At 42.3% G+C, this 19,978-nt stretch overlaps 1 protein-coding gene and 1 pseudogene across 1 annotated transcript; one reads left to right on the top strand and one right to left on the bottom strand.

Moving 5' to 3' along the window:
• The first annotated feature begins 701 nt into the window (after window positions 1–701).
• LOC123990668 lies at window positions 702–2,947 on the top strand (annotated as a pseudogene).
• Window positions 2,948–4,055: 1,108 nt separating this feature from the next.
• LOC123990675 (olfactory receptor 1052-like) lies at window positions 4,056–17,121 on the bottom strand. The gene is made up of 4 exons (XM_046291417.1): window positions 16,960–17,121; window positions 6,134–6,316; window positions 5,160–5,822; window positions 4,056–4,504 (listed from the first exon to the last, which is right to left on the bottom strand). The coding sequence occupies exons 1-4, from the start codon at window positions 17,119–17,121 to the stop codon at window positions 4,340–4,342; spliced, it is 1,173 nt and encodes a 390-aa protein (XP_046147373.1). The 3' UTR covers window positions 4,056–4,339.
• Between the last annotated feature and the right edge of the window lie 2,857 nt (window positions 17,122–19,978).

The following is a 19,978-nucleotide window of genomic DNA, read 5'->3' on the forward strand; positions in this document are numbered from 1 at the left end:
CTGCCCATTGTCTCACCGCAGGTTGGCCGGAAGCAAGGTGCGTACCGTGTCGGCAGCTGAAGATTGTATTTGACTCGCTAGTATTCTCCCGTCAAATGACGAGTCATCCCGTTTCCCGTCAGCTTGGGACAGGAGGCATGGAAATGTCCAGACTGACCACAGTAAAGACAACGTTGCTTGTTAATCCTGCACCGTCTCTCCAGAGCAGAAACCTGGTGTGTCCCAATTGCATTGGCTCTTCTGAAAGATATAAAGGAGAACCAGAGCCGAATTGACAACTCTGACGGGGTACAGGACAAGCAGATGCAGCATAAGGCAGTGGAACAAACAAAGAATCGACTCCCTCGGCGGAACCCGAAACCCTGGAAACAACTCTGAACCCCTCCATCCTCTCACGACGACGTTCCCGAAGCCGGTTGTCAATCCGGATGGCCAGAATGATAAGTTCATCCAGAGAAGTCAGTTCATCCTTGAGAACCTCGCTGAGTCCGTTCAGAAAGGCTGAGTGAAGTGCCTCTGTATCCAACCACTTTCAACGGCAAGCGTCCGAAAGTCAATGGTGTAATCTGCTACCCTCCGGCTGCCGTGTCGAAGCACAATGAGTCTTTGAGCAGCGTCCCTGCCACTGTGGGGTGATCAAAAACCCTCTTCATCTCCTGGGTGAATCTTTGACGATTAAAACAAATGTCTGATTGCTTCATATGGCCGTAGCCCAGGCCAGAGCCCGTCCTGAGAGCAAGGAGATGATGTACGCCACTCTGAAACGCTCAGTGGGAAATGTTGTTGCCTGCAGCTCGAAGGTCAGTGAGCATTGGAGCAGTAACCCACGACACCTCCCAGGATGCCCCTCATAGCGCTCCTGTGCCGGGAGATGAGGCTCCCAAAGGGATGACGACGCTGAGCCGGTAGGGAGTGGAGGATTAGGAACAGCCACTGGTGCAGCAGCCGTTGCTACCGACTGTCCTGTCTGCAGAGCGGACACAAGAGTTCTTAAATCGTCCGACAATGTCTGCAGGCACGCCTCATGGCGATCAATTCATTTTGTTTTTTATTTCATCTTTATTTAACCAGTTCCATGGTGGGTGAGAGCCGACCATAAATGATGGAATTCAGAGTGTTCCTCGGACAACTAAAAGTCCATTGTAGACTTAGGACTACTGTACCAATAATGCAAGTACGAACTCGATTCCAGGCGCATACAAACACAGCAAGCAGGAGTAAGGATAAATCCAGAACTTTTACTTTGTCTTAACAGAAACAAGGCAACCGCACAAGAGCACACTAATAAAACATGAGACCTAAGCAAAGATACAGACCAACAGAGGAACCTAAATAACAAGGCAACCAGGTGAACAGAGAAGGTAATTAAGCACAGGAGAATCCAATGAGTAATTATCAGGGTAACCTGAAATCTAGAAAACAGGGTATAGGTGCCCTCCAGCGGTAACCTAAGGAAACAACAATCAAATAACACAGAAACTGTGACACTTCTGGCTTGTACCATTAGTTTGTCTAATTCTTCTGCATCCGTTGGTACCATTAGTCTGTGTGTTTAATGGGGGCTGAGCTAGAAAGGTGTTTGTGACACAAGGGCGGATCCTGAAGGGACCCGGGGCCAAGTCTTTGTACAAAAATGTCTGTAGAGTCTGAATGGTTTGAGCTGCAAACAATTAAAAGCAATCTATGAAAAGCTGGGACTCTCATGTGACATGTTTTGCTCTATATGACGTTCACAAGCTACACAATAGTCGTTAGAAGGTAAGGGTGGGGTTCTTCATAGAAGATCATAAGAAATCCCAGGATGTAGTGTCTATAAAACTGTAATAAGCTCACATAGTTGCTGTCACAAACTCCACACAGTTGTCACTGACTAGTTGGATATTTATTTCCCACTGAGCAAACCATTTCTGTACTTACAGCATTCATATAAATTCCTTTTTATCAGGTTTTTATAATAAAAACATATAAACATGCAGATAAATGAAATTCAGATGGGTCTCGGGACTGATAAGGTTAAAGAGAACAAATCATGGATTACAGTTCTTCTATCAAGTTCTAAAATCCTGAACTTCCCTTTAATCTCTTAAAGGTCACTCAACATACCTCCAACCCTGACCTAATCCTCTTCCTTATCATCTACATCTTCACCTCGTGGCCAACATCGGCCTCATAGTACTGATCTCCATGGAGAGGAGCCTGCATCATCCCATGTACAGTACATCCTTTTCTGAAACTTGTCTCTTAATAACATAGTCGGGGCTACAGCGATGATACGTTGTCTGTTAGGGGACATTTTGACCGCAGAACCTGAGCGATATATCACTTACATAGAGTTTGTCATTCAGGCTTTCTGTGCTCATGTTTATGCAACGACATCACACACCGTTCTCATGATCATGGCCTTTGACTGGGATGTGGCCATTTGCAACCCCTTGCCATACATTACCATCATGAACAGCAAAATGGTATTCAGGATGTCTGTGTCTGCCTGGGGGGTAGCCATAGTCTGAGTGGGGATTCTGCTGGGCATCACCATCCACCTATCACGCTGTAGGTCTAACATATTTAACCCGTACTGCGACAGCGCCTCCTTATTCAAGCTCTCCTGCGAGACCGTGTTTATAAATAACATATATGTCTTAACATTTACTGTTATGCTGTTTGTCTCGTCCATAGGCAGCATCAGTCTCGCCTATCTGAAGATTGCCATTGTTTGTCTGAGTAGTAGAACAGCTCTTTAAACAGCAAGGCCCTGACAACCTGTAGCACATGCTTACTGGTCTACCATATTGTGCTGGGATGTGGGTTTACCATTATCATCCTCCATTGCTTCCTAGCCTATGCAGACCTGTGCAAACTGAATAGTGTGCTGGTTAGTGTGGTCCCTACCTGTGTCAACCACATAATATATGGTTTACAGACTAAAGAGATTAAACAGGATATTTAGGGTGTTCAAAGAGCCAAGGTAGACGCAGGATTCTGTGTTAAATCTGATGGGAAAATAAATCATATATAATATAATGAGAACTGCAGTGTATGTGTGTGGCGTTGATAAAACAAGGGAGTTTCTTCTCAACCACCACCTGAGGGACCTGTAAGGGTTCTGTTGAATTGGACGCTTGTAACGTCGTTATTCTGTTGAAGAAAGAGAGTCTGACCGAAATGCCGCGTGTTGGTTACTCATGACTTTAATGAAATGAATCGCAGTACATGAAATAACTTATAAAGACGAAAACAACAAACGGAACGTGAAACTTATTACAGCCTATCTGGTGAATACTACACAAAGACAGGAACAATCACCCACGAAATACAAAGCGAAACTTAGGCTGCCTAAATACGGTTCCCAATCAGAGACAACAAGGATCACCTGACTCTGATTGAGAATCGCCTCAGGCAGCCAAGCCTATACAACACCCCTAATCAGCCGCGATCCCAAATACTATAAACCCCAATACGAAAAACAACATATAAACCCATGTCACACCCTGGCCTACCCAAACATATAACAAAAACACAAAATACAATGACCAAGGCATGACAACGCTAACATAAGTGGAGAGCCATTATTTAATTGATGGTATGCATATTCAAAGCATGTTCTAATAATTAAAACATACAGCTGCCCCGGATTCGGTTAGTACTGATGGAAAAAAATCCTAAAGCATAATGCAAATCTACTCTAAAATAGGAATAACTAGGAATAACACTACTACTATGTTTTCAAACTGACATTTATTTTAGGTGGTGCAAAGTTTTGGATCATTGAATCATTTCTAGATTTAATTTCCGCATGCAAACCATCATAGAATATTTTATTGTGCAAAGTTTTATTTTAATTTGTGACACTTACAGAGAAGGCAGAGGCACAAAACCTAAATCTGTTGGTACACTTTATTTGACAGTGTGCTATTACTCTGATATTTAGGAATAATATTGTGAGATTGTAATTACACAATAATCACCTAACAATGACTGTTCTTTTTTGGTATTGATTAAAAACAAGTATAATCACATTTTAGTACTGTATCTGATAGTTTGTACAATGCGATTGAACAGGACTTTACAGTTGTTATTTCATTTTTATCAATAAACTTAAAATTATTAAATCAGATGTATACAGTTGTGCAACCTACAAAATTAACCAAATGTTAAACACAAATATTGTTTGGTTTCGTTTATAAGTGCATGATAATGAAACATTTAGCTGTTCTGCTTTCCAAACAACAAACAATAATTGGAAACAGTGACTTTGCATTATTTTGGAATCTCTGAAAATTATCACACTTTTTACCCATACTAAACTATTTTAAAGGAGCTTGAATTGAATGTTTTGCTGTCAGGACAGTGTGTTGAGTGTTTTGCGGCTCTGAGGTGAAACGTCTCTGTGTCGGCAGAAGGCCCTCTTGATGGCTGCTCTCAGCTCCTTGTTCCTCAGGCTGTAGATCATCGGGTTCAGGAAAGGAGTCAGAGCCGAGTACAGCACCGACACGATGATACGCACCTACAACAATAACACAACATGAATACAACATTAAGACAACCGCAATGCAACAATGATTCCCACGACCACAATATAACAAAAAACAATGAGACGCACTTACAATATCAACACAATGTTATCTAACCTTATCACAACATTATTAACAGTATGGCCTTGATCATATTCAACCATAAACATATACATAGCATTATTAGGGATGGTTGGATTCCATTTAAATTCCAATCAATTCAGAAAGTACTCTGAAATTCCAATTATTCTAAACGCTTTTCAATTAGGAAAATGGAATTACAATTGGAATTTCGTATACTTTCTTAATTGACTGGAATTTAAATTAAATAGACCCCAACCCTGTTATTGGGATTTTCACAGCACTGACAACATGACACAAATATACAGTGACTGAAGAGCATCAGTATGTTACACTAAAATAATACAACAGTGCCATCTCCTGGTGGGAATGTATTAGACATCAACAGTGAATGACAAATCAGAGAGGACATGGGTAACCAGAGTAATGGCACAAATATCAGTCAAACTCTTCAACTGGTGAATGTAAGATCACAGTGTTGTCTGAAGGTTGTCTGATGGAGGAGTTAAACAGTCCTTAAAACAGGGGAAGGGGGAAGGGGGGAAAGAGGATGAAGAGGAGGGTCACCTCTGGAGAGAAGTTTCCCACACGGTAGGAGATATAGACAAATGAGGCAGAGCTGTAAGAAATGGACACAACCGTCAGGTGGGCGGCACAGGTGCTAAACGCCTTCAGTCGCTCTGCAGCGCCCATTTTAGCTATCTTCACACAGATGAGGATGTAGGAAGTGAGGATGAGCACACCAGTGGTGAGCAGCGCTACGAGAGCAGAAGACAGTGACACGATGTTGTCCACCTGAGTGTCCCCACACACCAGCAGCCTCACTGAGGACGGGTCACACCAGCAGTGGCGCACCACGTTGGGTCCACAGTATGAACGCTGTACTGCCATGCTAGTGGTTGGGAAGGTGCAGATGGCACCGAAGGTCCATGCCCCAATGATGAGTAGCAGGCAGACGGGGCGGGTCATCACAGCGGCATAGCGGAGAGGATTACAGATGGCCACATAGCGGTCGTAGGCCATAGCGGTCAGCAGGGCGCGGCCGGTAACAGACATGTGGATGAAACAGTACATCTGGAGGAAGCAGCCGGGGACGGACACAGTCTTGACCTCAGTCAGGAAGCCTGACAACATGTTGGGGATGGTGACCGTTGTGTAAATCATGTCCACGATGGACAGGTTGTGGAGGAAGAAGTACATGGGGGAGCCCAGCTTCGGGTCGGTCCGGACCTTTAGGATGAGATAAAGAAAGCGGTTAGACAGTGATGTCATAGATAGGCCCAGTTGAGAGTTTTTACTGACAACATGACTCGACCAGGGGAAACTCTGGGCCCAAGCCATAAATCTCAAGAGTTCTAAACTCCTGACTCCTGGGGAGTATAGTGTTGTCTACGGGCCCTTAGAGTAAATTACAAGTGAGAGGACCTGAACAAAGCCCTTTGAATACTTACACTAACTACAACTCATGGTCTCTTATAACATCATCTATATCTAATGTTATTGTGATCTGGTTCTGGCTGTGCGTGTACAATGTACAGTACCAGGTAGATGATCATGATGTTTCCACCTAGGATGACGGTGTAGGCCAGCAGGAAGATGATAAACAGGACCATCTTCTTCTCCCCCAGACTGGCCAGGCCCTGGATGATGAAGAAGGTGACAGGGCTGGACTGGGTGCTGTTCATACCTCTGGGCCAGTGGGCCTGATAGGATCTCAGACAAACCTGGTGCAGACAGAGAGATACATTGATACCTTGTAGCCTACAGATAGAATAAGCTCATTCTTAACAAACATGGCTTTGTACAGTTATATTCTTGTTACGAAAGTATCTACAATAATATATGGTGTAACTATAATTTCTTTGAAAAGTGTTGCCTGTAGAAGCAAAATATATAACACTTATTATTTCAGATTCTCAACCTTGGTGGTGTCAGAGTGTTGAAATCTATGATATATTCGATGTGATATAACACAAACATGTATACTAATTCATAGGAAGTGGTTCTCAATTATGTTCAGTTACAGGCCCAATGCAGTCAAAATTCTGTCGTATTGTACAACAGCTGATAAAACGCAGACTGTAAACGTGTGAAGAAATTTGATGAGTATTATTTCCTGATAGTTGCTAGTTGAAAATACAATCTACACAGGACATTCTAATCGGGAGGTTTCGCATGGGTGGAGTTTTGTATGGATCGAGGCAGTATAATGCCTCGATCCATACAACTGGGAACTTGGAACTCCAACTTCCATCTTCAGTGTGTTCATGACAACTGCGAACTCGGGGAAAATGAGCTCAGACCGGGAATCATTGTTTTGAAGAGTTATCCAACTTGGAATTCCAAATTGGAAACTGGCATTTTTCCAGCCCTCCGACTTTCCCACCTGGAGGTCACTGACATCATGATTTTACTTTGTTTTTTTCCAAGTTCTCAGTTGTCCAGAAAGTAACATTATTAATGGTCAGCTTTAATATGGCAGATAGATTGTAACATCCATCAATGTAATTGTCTGCATAATTTATAATCCCCCACATGTATTTTTTGTAAATAGTACATATATATATATATACACATACATAGCCACATATGCACAAATATACATACATATACATATAGTAACATTTGTTAACATAGACCAATAACAAACATTTCCAAACCTTTTTTGCCAAGAACAGATTACTGTTCAGATGACATATTCATCCCCCTCCCCACTCAGACCACTCCCAGACAGTCCTAGACATTTTTTTGCTTGAGAAATAGTTTTTTGTTGAAAAGCTATTTTTGGTTCTTTTTGACAATTTGTATGGAAAAATATTACAGTAAGGTACTTATTTGTTAGCCAGAAATGATTTGATATTGAAATAAAAATGCCTGCCTTCGGCCTTTAACAAATCCAGCCAAAAGATTGAACGCTGATTTCAAAATGTGTTAGTGAATGCAAATATTGTGCACTAATCTGTTGAAATCTGATTACTATAACATAAAAGTTTGTAAACAAAACACACATTTACACTTAACGCTCATATATAAATAATATCTATACAAATTCACATAGTGTTTCCTACTGAAGTATTTTCAGACAAATCCACAAATCCAACTGTTAAAAAACAAAATCTGTATGATAGTTTTGCAGTATTGGAGGGTTAACCTCTTACCTGAGTGAGTGCAGGTCACACTCAGTGATCTTGAAGCTGAGCAGCTTCTTAAATACAATTATTTTACCAGCATCCCATCGTCCCTGTTTTTCCACAGGATGATGTGAGAGGCCGAAGGGACTTGTTATTTATCTAGTTTGTATGTCTACACTACATTCATTAAGAACTTTCCCTGGAATAATTAAACAAGAGAGCTCCAATGCAACGTATGTTTACATTAAACTCTAGGTAAATTGCATCATTACAGAATATTAATCATAAAAAGTAATTTAGCTACTGTATTTAACTATAATTGGTGGTGTTTGTGTGTATACTTCTCTGGTGAGTAATTAGGTATGGCCTCATTAGCTGCAAACAGATGTTAAATTGGGATTTTGTTACTGGTGGAACTGTCCGTAAAATCATGTTTAACAACTCTTACTGTGCACTGTCTTCTATTCCTACGATGGATGAACAAAGCCCAGAATTCAACTGTAACACATGGCATTGTACTTATGACTCTGAGAATATACATTTTTTTTAAACTTAGGAACAGAAACAAATAACTAAACAACTGGACATAAGCAGAAGAAAAAGAGGCCTCAAGGCAAATTTCAAATGACGCCCTTCACATTCAGTTTACACGTTTGGGCCTAATTTGTTCTCTTGTCAAAAGTTAGGAATAAGGGCTCATTTGAGACACAGACCTTCAGATAAATCAGGTTTTACTCTCCCACAGCCTTGTACAATATCAACATTAGAATAACCTTCTGTAAGGTCCTCTTCCTTTATGTTCTCTGGTTTATCAGAGTTCTTAAATGTACAGTGCCTTTCGAAAGTATTCACCCCCTTGGTATTTTTCCCATTTTGTTGCCTTACAACCTGGAATTAAAACATATTTTTGGGGGGGGTTGTATCATTTGATTCATGCAACATGCCTACCACTTATTGTGAAACGAACAAGAAATAAGACAAAAAAACTGAAAACTTGAGCGTGCATAATTATTCACCCCCCCTAAAGTCAATACTTTGTAGAGCCACGTTTTGCAGCAATTACAGCTGCAAGTCTCTTGGGATATGCCTCTATAAGCTTGGCACATCTAACCACTGTGATTTTTGCACATTCTTCAAGGCAAAACTGCTCCAGCTCCATCAAGTTGGATGGTTCCTGCTGGTGTACAGCAATCATACCACAGATTCTCAATTGGATTGAGGTTTGGGCTTTGATTAGGCCATTCCAAGACATTTAAATGTTTCCCTTAAACCACTTGAGTGTTGCTTTAGCGGTATGCTTAATGTCATTGTCCAGCTGGAAGGTGAACCTCCATCCCAAGTCTCAAAACTCTGGAAGACAAACAGGTTTCCCTCAAGAATTTCCCTGTATTTAGCACCATCTATCATTCCTTCAATTCTTACAATTTTCCCAGTCCCTGCCGATTAAAAATATCCCCACAGCATGATGCTGCCACCACCATGCTTCACTGTGGGGATGGTGTTCTCAGGCTGATGAGATGTGTTGGGTTTGTGCCAGACATAGCATTTTCCTTGTTAGACAAAAAGCTCAATTTTAGTCTCATCTGACCAGAGTACCTTCTTCACTACGTTTGGAGAGTCTCCCACATGCCCACATGCCTTTTGGCAAACAAACATGTTTGCTTATTTTTTAATTTAATTAAGCAATGGCTTTTTTTCAGGACACTCTTCCATAAAGCCCAGCTCTGTGGAATGTACAGCTTAAAGTGGTCCTATGGACAGATACTCCAATCTCCGCTGTGGAGCTTTGCAGGTCCTTCATGGTTATCTTTGGTCTCCTGCTCACAAATGTTGTTTTGTTGCTTCTCTGATTAATGCCCTCCTTGCCTGGTCCGTGAGTTTTGGTGGGCGGCCCTCTCATGGCAGGTTTGTTGTGGTGCCATGTTCTTTCCATTTTTTAATAATGGATTTAATGGTGCTCCGTGGGATGTTCAAAGTTTCAGATATTTTTTAGAACCCAACCCGGATCTGTACTTCTCCACAACTTTGTCCCTTTCCTGTTTGGAGAGCTCCTTGGTCTTCATGGTGCTACTTGCTTGGTGGTGTCCCTTGCTTAGTGGTGTCCCTTGCTTAGTGGTGTCCCTTGCTTAGTGGTGTTGCAGACTCTGGGGCCTTTCAGAACAGGTGTATATATACTGAGATCATGTGATAGATCATGTGACACTTAGATTGCACACAGGTGGACTTTATTTAATAAATTATGTGACATCTGAAGGTAATTGGTTGCACCAGATCTGATTTAGGGGCTTCATAACAAAGGGGGTGAATACATATGCGCACACCACTTTTCCGTTTTTATATATTTTTTTAAATTTCAAGCAAGTAATTTTTCTAATTTCACTTCACCAATTTGGACTATTTTGTGTATGTCCATTAAATGGAATCCAAGTAAAAAATCCATTTAACTTAAAGGTTGAATTGCAACAACATAGAAAAAACACCAAGGGGGTGAATACTTTTGCAAGGCACTGTATTCCACTGAAGACAAGTGTTAGATTCTCATGTATTAGTCACCTATGAATTTAAGGACACAGATGGAGCCACAGAGAGTACATTTGTGAGCAGGATTATTTTCAGAATGAGGGGTGCAGTAGGTCTGCTGGTTTTGCTGTTCTGTTTGTTCGGGACATGCACTCAATGAGAAAAATAGCAGACCTCCACATGTCTGGTTCATCCTTGGAGCAATTTCCAAATGCCTGAAGGTACCACATTAATCTGTACAAACAACAGTATGCAAGTATGAACACCATGAGACCACGCAGCCGTCATACCACTCAGGAAGAAATTCTGTCTCCTAGAGATGAACGTACTTTAGTGCAAAAAGTGCAAATGAATCCCAGAACAACAGCAAAGGACCATGTGAAGATGCTGGAGGAGACAAGTACAAAAATAAACAAGTCCTATATTGATATAACCTGAACGGCCGCTCAGCAACAAAGGGGCCACTGCTTCAAAAACGCCATAAAAAGCCAGACTACGGTTTGCAACTGCACATGGGGACAAAGATTGTACTTTCTGGAGTAATGTCCTCTGGTCTGATGACACAAAAATAGAACTGTTTGGCCATAATGACAATAGTTTTGTTTGGAGGGAAAAGGGTGACGCTTGCAAGCTGAAGAATATCATCCGAACAGTGAAGCACGGGGGTGGTAGCATCATGTTGTAGGGGTGCTTTGCTGCAGGAGGGACTGGTGCACTTCACAAAATAGATGGCATCATGTGGCGGGAAAATTATGTGGATATATAGAAACAACATCTCAAGATATTAGTCAGGAAGGTAAAGCTTGGCCGCAAGTGGGTCTTCCAAATGGACAATGACCCCAAACATACTTCCAAAGTTGAGGTAAATGGCTTGAGGACAACAAATTTGCTTACCGCCCCAATAGGTCCACAGATGACGCAATTGCAATCCCACTGCACACTGCCCTAACCCATCTGGACATGAGGAATACCTATGTGAGAATGCTGTTCATCGACTACAGCTCAGCAATTAACACCATAGTACCCTCCAAACTCGTCATCAAAACCCTGGGTCTCGACCCCGTCCTGTGCAACTGGGTCCTGGACTTCCTGACGGGCCGCCCCAGGTGGTGAGGGTAGGTAACAACATCTCCACCCTGCTGATCCGCAACACTGGAGCTCCACAAGGGTGCGTTCTCAGCCCCCTCCTGTATTCCCTATTCACCCACAACTGCGTGGTCATGCACGCCTCCAACTCAATCATCAAGTTTGTAGACGACACTACAGTGGTAGGCTTGATTACCAACAACGACGAGACGGCCTACAGGGAGGAGGTGAGGGCCCTCGGAGTGTTGTGTCAGAAAAATAACCACACACTCAACGTCAACAAAACAAAGGAGATGATCGTGGACTTCAGGAAACAGCAGAGGGAGCACCCCCCTATCTAAACCGACGGGACAGTAGTGGAGAGGGTAGAAAGTTTTAAGTTCCTCGGCCTACACATCACGGATAAACTGAAATGGTCCAACCACACAGACAGCGTGGTGAAGAAGGCGCAGCAGCGCCTCTTCAACCTGAGGAGGCTGAAGAAATTTGGCTTGTGTCCAAAAACACTCGCAAACTTTTACAGATGCAGAATCGAGAACATCCTGTTGGGCTGTATCACCGCCTGGTACGGCAACTGCTCCGCCCATAACCGTAAGGCTCTGCAGAGGGTAGTGAGGTCTGCACAACGCATTACCAGGGGCAAACTACCTGCCCTCCAGGACACCTACACCACCCGATGTCACAGGAAGGCCAAAAAGATCATCAAGGATAACTACCACACGAGCCACTGACTGTTCACCCCGCTATCATCCAGAAGGCGAGGTCAGTGCAGGTGCATCAAAGCAGGGACCAAGAGACTGAAAAACAGCTTCTATCTCAAGGCCATCAGAGTGTTAACTTCTTGAGTGTAGGGGGCAGGATTTTCGTCTTTTGGCTAACAAACGTACCCATTTGCAACGGCCTATTTCTCAGGCCCAGAAACTAGAATATGCATATAATTGTCAGATTAGGATAGAAAACACTCTAATATTTCCAAAACTGTCCAAATATTGTCTGTGAATATAACATAACTGATATTGCAGGCGAAAACAGGAGGAAAATCAAACCAGGAAGTGCTGTTTTTCCTGAAAGCTCTCTGTTCCATTGGATGCCTTGCCTCCATATTTCTACGCACTTTACGGATACTATTTTGAATTTTTGTCTGCGATGTCGTGACCACTCGAGCCTGTGGATTTCTGAACGCACCAAACAAATGGAGGTATTTTGTACATAAAAATAATCTTTATGGAACAAACGGAACATTTATTGTTTAAGGTTAACCGGGAGTCTCGTGAGTGCAAACACCCGAAGATCATTAAAGGAAAGCGATTTATTCTATTGCTTTTCTGACTTTCGTGACCAATCTACTTGGCTGCTAGGTGTTTGTAATATTTTGTCTACTGAGAGAGATGTTCTTACATAAACGCTTGTTATGCTTTTGCCGAAAAGTATTGAAATCTGACGCGCTAGGTGGATTAACAACAAGCTAAGCTGTGTTTTGCTCTATTGCACTTGTGATTTCATGAAAAATAAATATTTGTAGTAATTTAATTTGAATTTGGCGCGCTGCAATTCAGCGGGTGTTGTTGAAAATGATCCCGCTAACGGGATGGGTGCGTCAAGTAGTTAAACAGCCATCACTAACATTGAGTGGCTGCTGCCAACTTACTGACTCAACTCCAGCCACTTTAATAATGGAAAAATTGATGTAATAAATATATCACTAGACACTTTAAACAATTCCACTTCATATAATGATTACATACCCTACATTACTCATCTCATATGTATATACTGTAATCTATACCATCTACTGCATCTTGCCTATGCCGTTCTATACCATCACTCATTCATATATTCTTATGTACATATTCTTAATCATTCCTTTACACTTGTGTGTATAAGGTAATTGTTGTGAAATTGTTAGGTTAGATTACTAGTTGGATATTACTGCATTGTCGGAACTAGAAGCACAAGCATTACGCTACACTCACCTTAACATCTGCTAACCATGTGTATGTGACAAATAAAATTTGATTTGATAAGAAGTCAAGGTATTGGAGTTGCCATCACAAAGCCCTGATCTCAAGCCTATAAAATGTGTTGGCAGAATGTAAAAGCGTGTGCGAGCAAGGAGGCCTACAAACCTGACTTCGTTACACCAGCTCTGTTAGGAGGAAAGGGCCAAAATTCACCCAACTTATTGTGGCAAGCTTGTGGAAGGCTATCCGAAACGTTTGACCCAAGTTTTAAAAAATGTAAATGCAATGCTAACAAATACTAATTGAGTGGATGTAAACTTCTGACCCACTGGGAATGTGATGAAATAAATAAAACTGTAATAAATCATTCTCTACTATTATTCTGACATTTCACATTCTTAAAATAAAGTGGTGATCCTAACTGACCTAAAACAGGGAATATCTACTTGGATTAAATGTCAGTAATTGTGAAATACTGAGTTTAAATGTATTTGGCTAAGGTGTATGTAAACTTCAGACTTCTACTGTATGTGTTAAGTAATGTTTATGATAGGCTAACATAGTTTGAGGGTTGGAAAAGGGGTCTACAAATTCATAATAATAATAATTATTATATTTTGATTAAGATGGTTAGGTTTGTCCATGTTTCTCTCCATTGCAGCATAAGCGGTCAGGTTGAGTGTCAGTGAGAACCAGGTAGATGAGCTGAAGAGAGAGAATACAGGCTAAATTACAACCTTGAGTTAGGCCTATATAAATCACTTCACATTGATTGGTATTCAAGCCCAAGAAGCAGAACTGTCAGCCTTGGAGGACAGAATGACAGAGAAAAAGTGAAACTGCAGGAAAAGCATTGCAAAACCTGTTTTATCTAATATTTGTGAGGGGCTTAGATTGTAAAAAAATATTCTTATGATTATAGTCTTGGAAGGTAGAGAGTGCCAGTGAGAGTGAAGTGGAGATAAAAATAAAGCATTAAGGTGTATTTAACCTCTACAGGATCGGTGTCCCTCCACCCGGACGGCTGAGCTAACGTGCACTAATGTGATTAGCACGACGTTGTAAGTAACAAGAACATATAAGACATAGACATATCTTATATGGGCAGAAAGCTTCAATTATTGTTAATCTAACTCCAATTTAAAGTAGCTATTACAGTGAACAAATACCATGCTATTGTTTGAGGAGAGTGCACAACAACAAATAACTCTTATCACGGCAACCTTTTTGATACATTCACCTCTGAAAGTAAATAATGTGCTTACATTCAGTAATCTTGCTCTGATTTGTCATCCTGAGGGCCCCAGAGATAAAATGTAGCATAATCTTGTTTGATAAAACCAATTTTTATGTTCAAATGTAGGAACGTTTGAACTCCTGTTGTTCTTAGGCAAAATGCCACAAGGAGTCCCTGGATACAGCCCTTAGCCATGGAATATTGGCCATGAACCCCCGATGTGCCTTATTACAATGATAAACTGGTTAGCAACATAATTAGAAAAGTAAAAAAAGTAATTTTGCGTCATACCAGTGGTATATTGTCTGATATGCCACAGCTTTAATAATTTAAAAGGCAGTGCCTTCAGAAAGTATTCATACCCCTTTACTTATTCCACATTTTGTTGTGTTGCAGCCTGAATTCAAAATGGATTTTAAAAAATGTTCTCTCCCATCTACACACAATACCCCATTATGACAAAGTGAAAACATGTTATTGAAAATGAAATTCGGAAATATCTCATTTACATAAGTATTCACACCACTGATTCACCTTTGGAAACAATTACAGCTGTGAGTCTTTCTGGGTAAGTCTCTAAGAGCTTTCCACACCTGCATTGTACAATATTTAAACATTATTCTCAAAAAAATATTCAAGCTCCTTCCATTTGGTTATTGCAATGGCAAGACAGCCATTTTCAAGTCTTGACATAGATTTTCAAGCCAATTTAAGCCAAAACTGTAACTAGGCCACACAGGAACATTCAATGCAGTCTTGGTAAACAACTCCAGTGTATATTTGGCCTTGTGTTTTAGGTTATTGTCCTGCAAATGTGAAATTATCAGCCATTGTCTGTTGGAAAGCAGACAATCAGGTTTTTCTCTATGATTTTGCCTGTGCTTAGCTCTAATACGTTTATTTTTATCCCCTCCCCCAAAAAAACTCCCTAGTTCTTGCCAACAAGCATACTCATAACATGATGCAGCCACCACCATGCTTGAAAATATAAAAAGTGATAACTCTTTGTAATCAGGCAATAAAGTACATTTCTTTGCCACATTTTTTGCAGTTTTACATTGATGCCAATTGCAAAGAGGATGCATGTTTTGGAATATTTTTTATTCTGTACAGGCTTCTTTCTTTCCACAATGTGATTTAGGTTAATATCGTGGAGTAACTACAATGTTGTTGATCAAGCCTTAGTTTTCTCCTATCACAGCCATTAAACTCTGTAGCTGGTTTAAACCTTGTGCATTGTGGTATGGGTCACATTGTTTAAACACACTCAATGTTATGCGGAGTGGAACAGGGAATCCCAAGAGCAGACTCAGACGAGGAGACTGGGATGAAGTAACCAAGGCATTTATTGAAACATAGGGGGAAGATGGAGTGCAGGCCAGTGGAAGCTCGGATGGGTTGCAGGAAAGCGGGTGAAGAGGCTGAGGCTGGAGCGAGAGGGGTTGGGACAGGGTAAGCAGGTCCGGAGGGGAATCCAAGAGAGCAGTAGAGTGGGGAATCCAGGGCAGAGTAGCAGGATGAGGAGACATAGAACTGGAGACAGGGACCAGAGTCAGAGCAGGCAGAACTGTAGCAGAGAGGAAAACCGTGTCAGGCAAGGAAAACAGGCACAATAGGATAACAGGACCGAAATCGTTATGGCTAGAAATGGCTAGAAACAGAATGACTAAGCAGAGATTTCTATCTGGCAGTGTGGAAGTGGCAGGACTGAGTATTTGTAGAGGTCTTGATTATGCTGAACAGGTTGCAGCTGATGGGGATCTGCTCTGACTCCAGCACACCTGTCTCCGCCCACACAATCACACACACAGAGAGAGAGGGAGAGGGAGAGAGCACTGGGGGAGTGGCAGCAGGTCAAGGAGACACAGGATGAGCAGTAAGGGCGTGACAGGAGCAGATGTAATACGCAAGACAGTCAAAGAATCAAGTAAAAACAGGCAAAACTTTTTTTTACATTTAGTCTTATCAGACCTTTCAGACAGAGGAAATACAACATTTTATTTCAAAAACTTTTTTTTCTCCCCTTTTTCTCCCCAATTTCGTGGTATCCAATTGTTAGTAGTTACTATCTTGTCTCATCGCTACAACTCCCGTACGGGCTCGGGAGCAACGAAGGTCAAGAGCCATGTGTCCCCTGAAACACAACCCAATCAAGCCACACTGCTTCTTAACACAGCGCGCATCCAACCCAATGTGTCGGAGGAAACACCTTACACCTGGCAACCTGATCAGTGCACACTGCGCCCGGCCCGCGACAGGAGTCGCTAGTGCTCAATGAGACAAGGATATCCCTACCGGCCAAACCCTCCCTAATCCTGACTACGCAAGGCGAATAGTGCGTCGCCCCATGGACCTCCTGGTTGCGGCCGGCTGTGACAGAGCCTGGGCTCTGGAGTGTCTACTAATGGCGGTTCTGGTGCGGGTCGAAATACCCGCTCATCCGCCAGCATCGGGGGCAGGTCTGGTGCGGGACAAATTACCCTCTCATCCTGTGGATCCAGCCCTGCACCCAGGCTTAACACTGTGCCTGGACTGGACCTAGGCGCAGGGGAAGGCTCTGGCCATGGAGCTGGAGGTTCTGGACCGTTGACCATCGCAGGAGGTTCCGGACCGTGGACCGTCTCAGGAGGTTCCGGACTGTTAAACGTCGCTGGAAGCTCCGGACTGTTAAACGTCGCCGGAAGCTCTGGACTGGGAACTGTCGCCGGAAGCTCCAGACTGGGAACCGTCGCCGGAAGCTCTGGACTGGGAACCGTCGCCGGAAGCTCTGGACTGGGAACCGTCGCCGGAAGCTCTGGACTGGGAACCGTCGCCGGAAGCTCTGGACTGGGAACCGTCGCCGGAAGCTCTGGACTGGGAACCGTCACCGGCAGCTCTGGACTGGGGATTGTCGTAATAAGCCTGTTGTGTGGGGCCGGCACTGATGGTACCGGGCTGGTGACACGCACCTCAGGGCGAGCGCGAGGAGCAGGCACAGGACGTACTGGACTGGGGAGGCGCACTGGAGGCCTAGTGCGTGGAGCCGGGACAGGTTTGGGGCAATGCTGTAATAAGTTGGTTGTACTCTTGGATTGAGCAGACCTTTCCATACAATTCTTATAACTCCATGAAGGACATAACTCTACAATTCCAATTTACAATATCATTTAAGTACAAAATACACTTTTCAAACATCTTTCCCCTAAATACAGGTATTTTATCAACCAGCACATTTGAGTTCAGCCATAATATTTGCTGTAATATTTGTCCTATCTTCAGGGGTGAAATTGAAATTGTAGCCAGCTCTAAATGCATGTTTGAAATAGAGAGATACTTTGAAACATGGCAATCTGCAGAAAGGCAAAAATGCTATTTTTAAACAATGGATGAGCTTTTCTTAGTAAACTACTTGAGAACCATTTAGGGTTCAAATAAACCTTTTGAATGAGTGAAGCTTTTAGAGAGAGGTTTAGTGCTTTTATATTTAATAATCTCAACACACCCAATTCATATTCATTATATAGATAGGCATGTTTTATTTTGTCTGGTTAGCGTCCCAGATAAAACTAAATATTTTTTGCTCATATGATTTGAAAAACGAATATTCAGGAGTAGGCAGCGCCATAAGTGAGTAAACTGAGATATGACTAAGGAGTTAATCAGGGCAATCTTTCCATAAATATACAGGTATTTACCTCTCCATGGTTGCAGGTTCTGTCTTATTTCTTGTTTGTTTCACAATAAAAAATACTTAGCATCTTTAAAGTGGTAGGCATGTTGTGTAAATACAATGATACAACCCCCCAATAAATATATTTTAATTCCAGGTTGTAAGGCAACAAAATAGGACAATACCAAGGGGGGGGGGTGATTACTTTCGCAAGCCACTGTATATCATACATAAACACCTTCCTAACATTGAGTTGCACCGAACCTTTTGCCCTCAGAACAACGTCAATTCGTTTCGGCATGAACTCTACAAGGTGTTGAAAGCATTCCACAGGGATACTGGCCCATGTTAACTCCAGTGTGTCCCACATCTGTGTCAAAGTGGCTGGACGTCCTTTTTTGTGGTGGACCATTCTTGATACACACAGGAAACTGTTGAGCGTAAAAACCCAGCAGTGTTGCAGTTCTTGACACATTCAAATTGGTGCGCCTGGCACCTACTACCATACCCTGTTCAAATGCACTTAAATATTTTGTCTTGCCCATTCACCCACCCTCTGAATGGCACACATACACAATCCATGTCTCAATTGTCTTAAGGTTTAAGAGGGAGCAGGATTCTGAGTCAGGGGATCAGGCTCTGGTGGTAATCAGGGCAGAAGTGCAGCACGGCTGTTCCTCCTCCTCTGGCACCCTCTGCTAAGACTGAATCTTAGCAGAGTTATTAAGGAGTAAGCAAGAACCGCTGAGAACCATCTCAAGGTCGAAATCACCCTTCACAGAGTGGCAGTGTGATTTTAAACACCGATTCAATAGAACCATTGAGAGCTAGACAACCTACAGGAGCACTGACCCTCTCAACACAATGACTGACGGATTTAACAAGGTTTATTAGAGATATATAGATTTAAAGATCTTACTGAGGCAGTGACCTGTATCGGAGCTATATGATGAAATGATTTAGAAGGGTTGGTCTTGTTCTGGAAACACTTAGTGAATGTTAAAACCTGTACACTTACATTTGGACATGGTGGCTGAATGAACCTGAAGGGAAGTTCACTTGTAGGTACAGATGTAGGTACAGATGTAGTATCTTAATATGATCACTCTTTTGTTGCTGAGAATTTTCCTGTGAACCAGGAAATGCAAACTTCTAAAGTTTGTCATTTCCACCGTCAAATTTCAGACCTAATTTGCCATAAAGAAAAATGTATCAACCCCTAAATAAAAGTTCCATTAATTATAATCCACATAATAATTCACATTTCCTGTTGCTGCAGCATTATTTTCCTGCTCTAGCAAACTGCCTGAAATTAAGCTCCAACATCTGTAACTATAGCTCTGTCCCGAATATTGTATATGCCTTTGGGAGGGCCAGACACATCAACAGCAGAGGGAACACTCACTGCACACAAAGCACAAGTCATATTTTTGCCACACCCTGATCTGTTTCACTTGTCTTGTGATCGTCTCCACCCCCTCCAGGTGTCGCTTATTTTTCCCGGTGTATTTATCCCTGTGTTTTCTGTCTCTCTGTGCCAGTTTGTCTCGTCTTGTCAAGTCAACCAGTGTGTTTTTTCCGTGCCTCTGCTTTTTCTTATCTCTCTTTTGCTAGTCTTCCTGGTTTTGACCTTTGCCTGCCCTGACTCTGAACACGCCTGCCTGACCATACTACCTGCCCTGACCTCGAGCCTGCCTGCCACTCTGTACCTCCTGGACTCTGACCGTGTTATGATATTTTTGGCTGTCCAACGACCATTCTCTTGCCTGCCCCTTGGATACTAATAAATATCAGAGACTCAA

Source organism: Oncorhynchus gorbuscha, linkage group LG02 (assembly GCF_021184085.1).
Source record: "Oncorhynchus gorbuscha isolate QuinsamMale2020 ecotype Even-year linkage group LG02, OgorEven_v1.0, whole genome shotgun sequence".
In the NCBI taxonomy this organism is placed as follows: Eukaryota; Metazoa; Chordata; class Actinopteri; order Salmoniformes; family Salmonidae; genus Oncorhynchus; species Oncorhynchus gorbuscha.

Coding starts and splice junctions, on each gene's coding strand:
- LOC123990675 (XM_046291417.1), bottom strand. CDS start 17,121: ATGGTCAACGGTCCAGAACCTCCAGCTCCATGGCCAGAGCCTTCCCCT. Junction 6,317..16,959: donor CGATGCTGGCGGATGAGCGG/GTATTTCGACCC, acceptor TGTCTGCACCAG/GTTTGTCTGAGATCCTATCA. Junction 4,505..5,159: donor TGGGAAACTTCTCTCCAGAG/GTGACCCTCCTC, acceptor TTATTGTTGTAG/GTGCGTATCATCGTGTCGGT.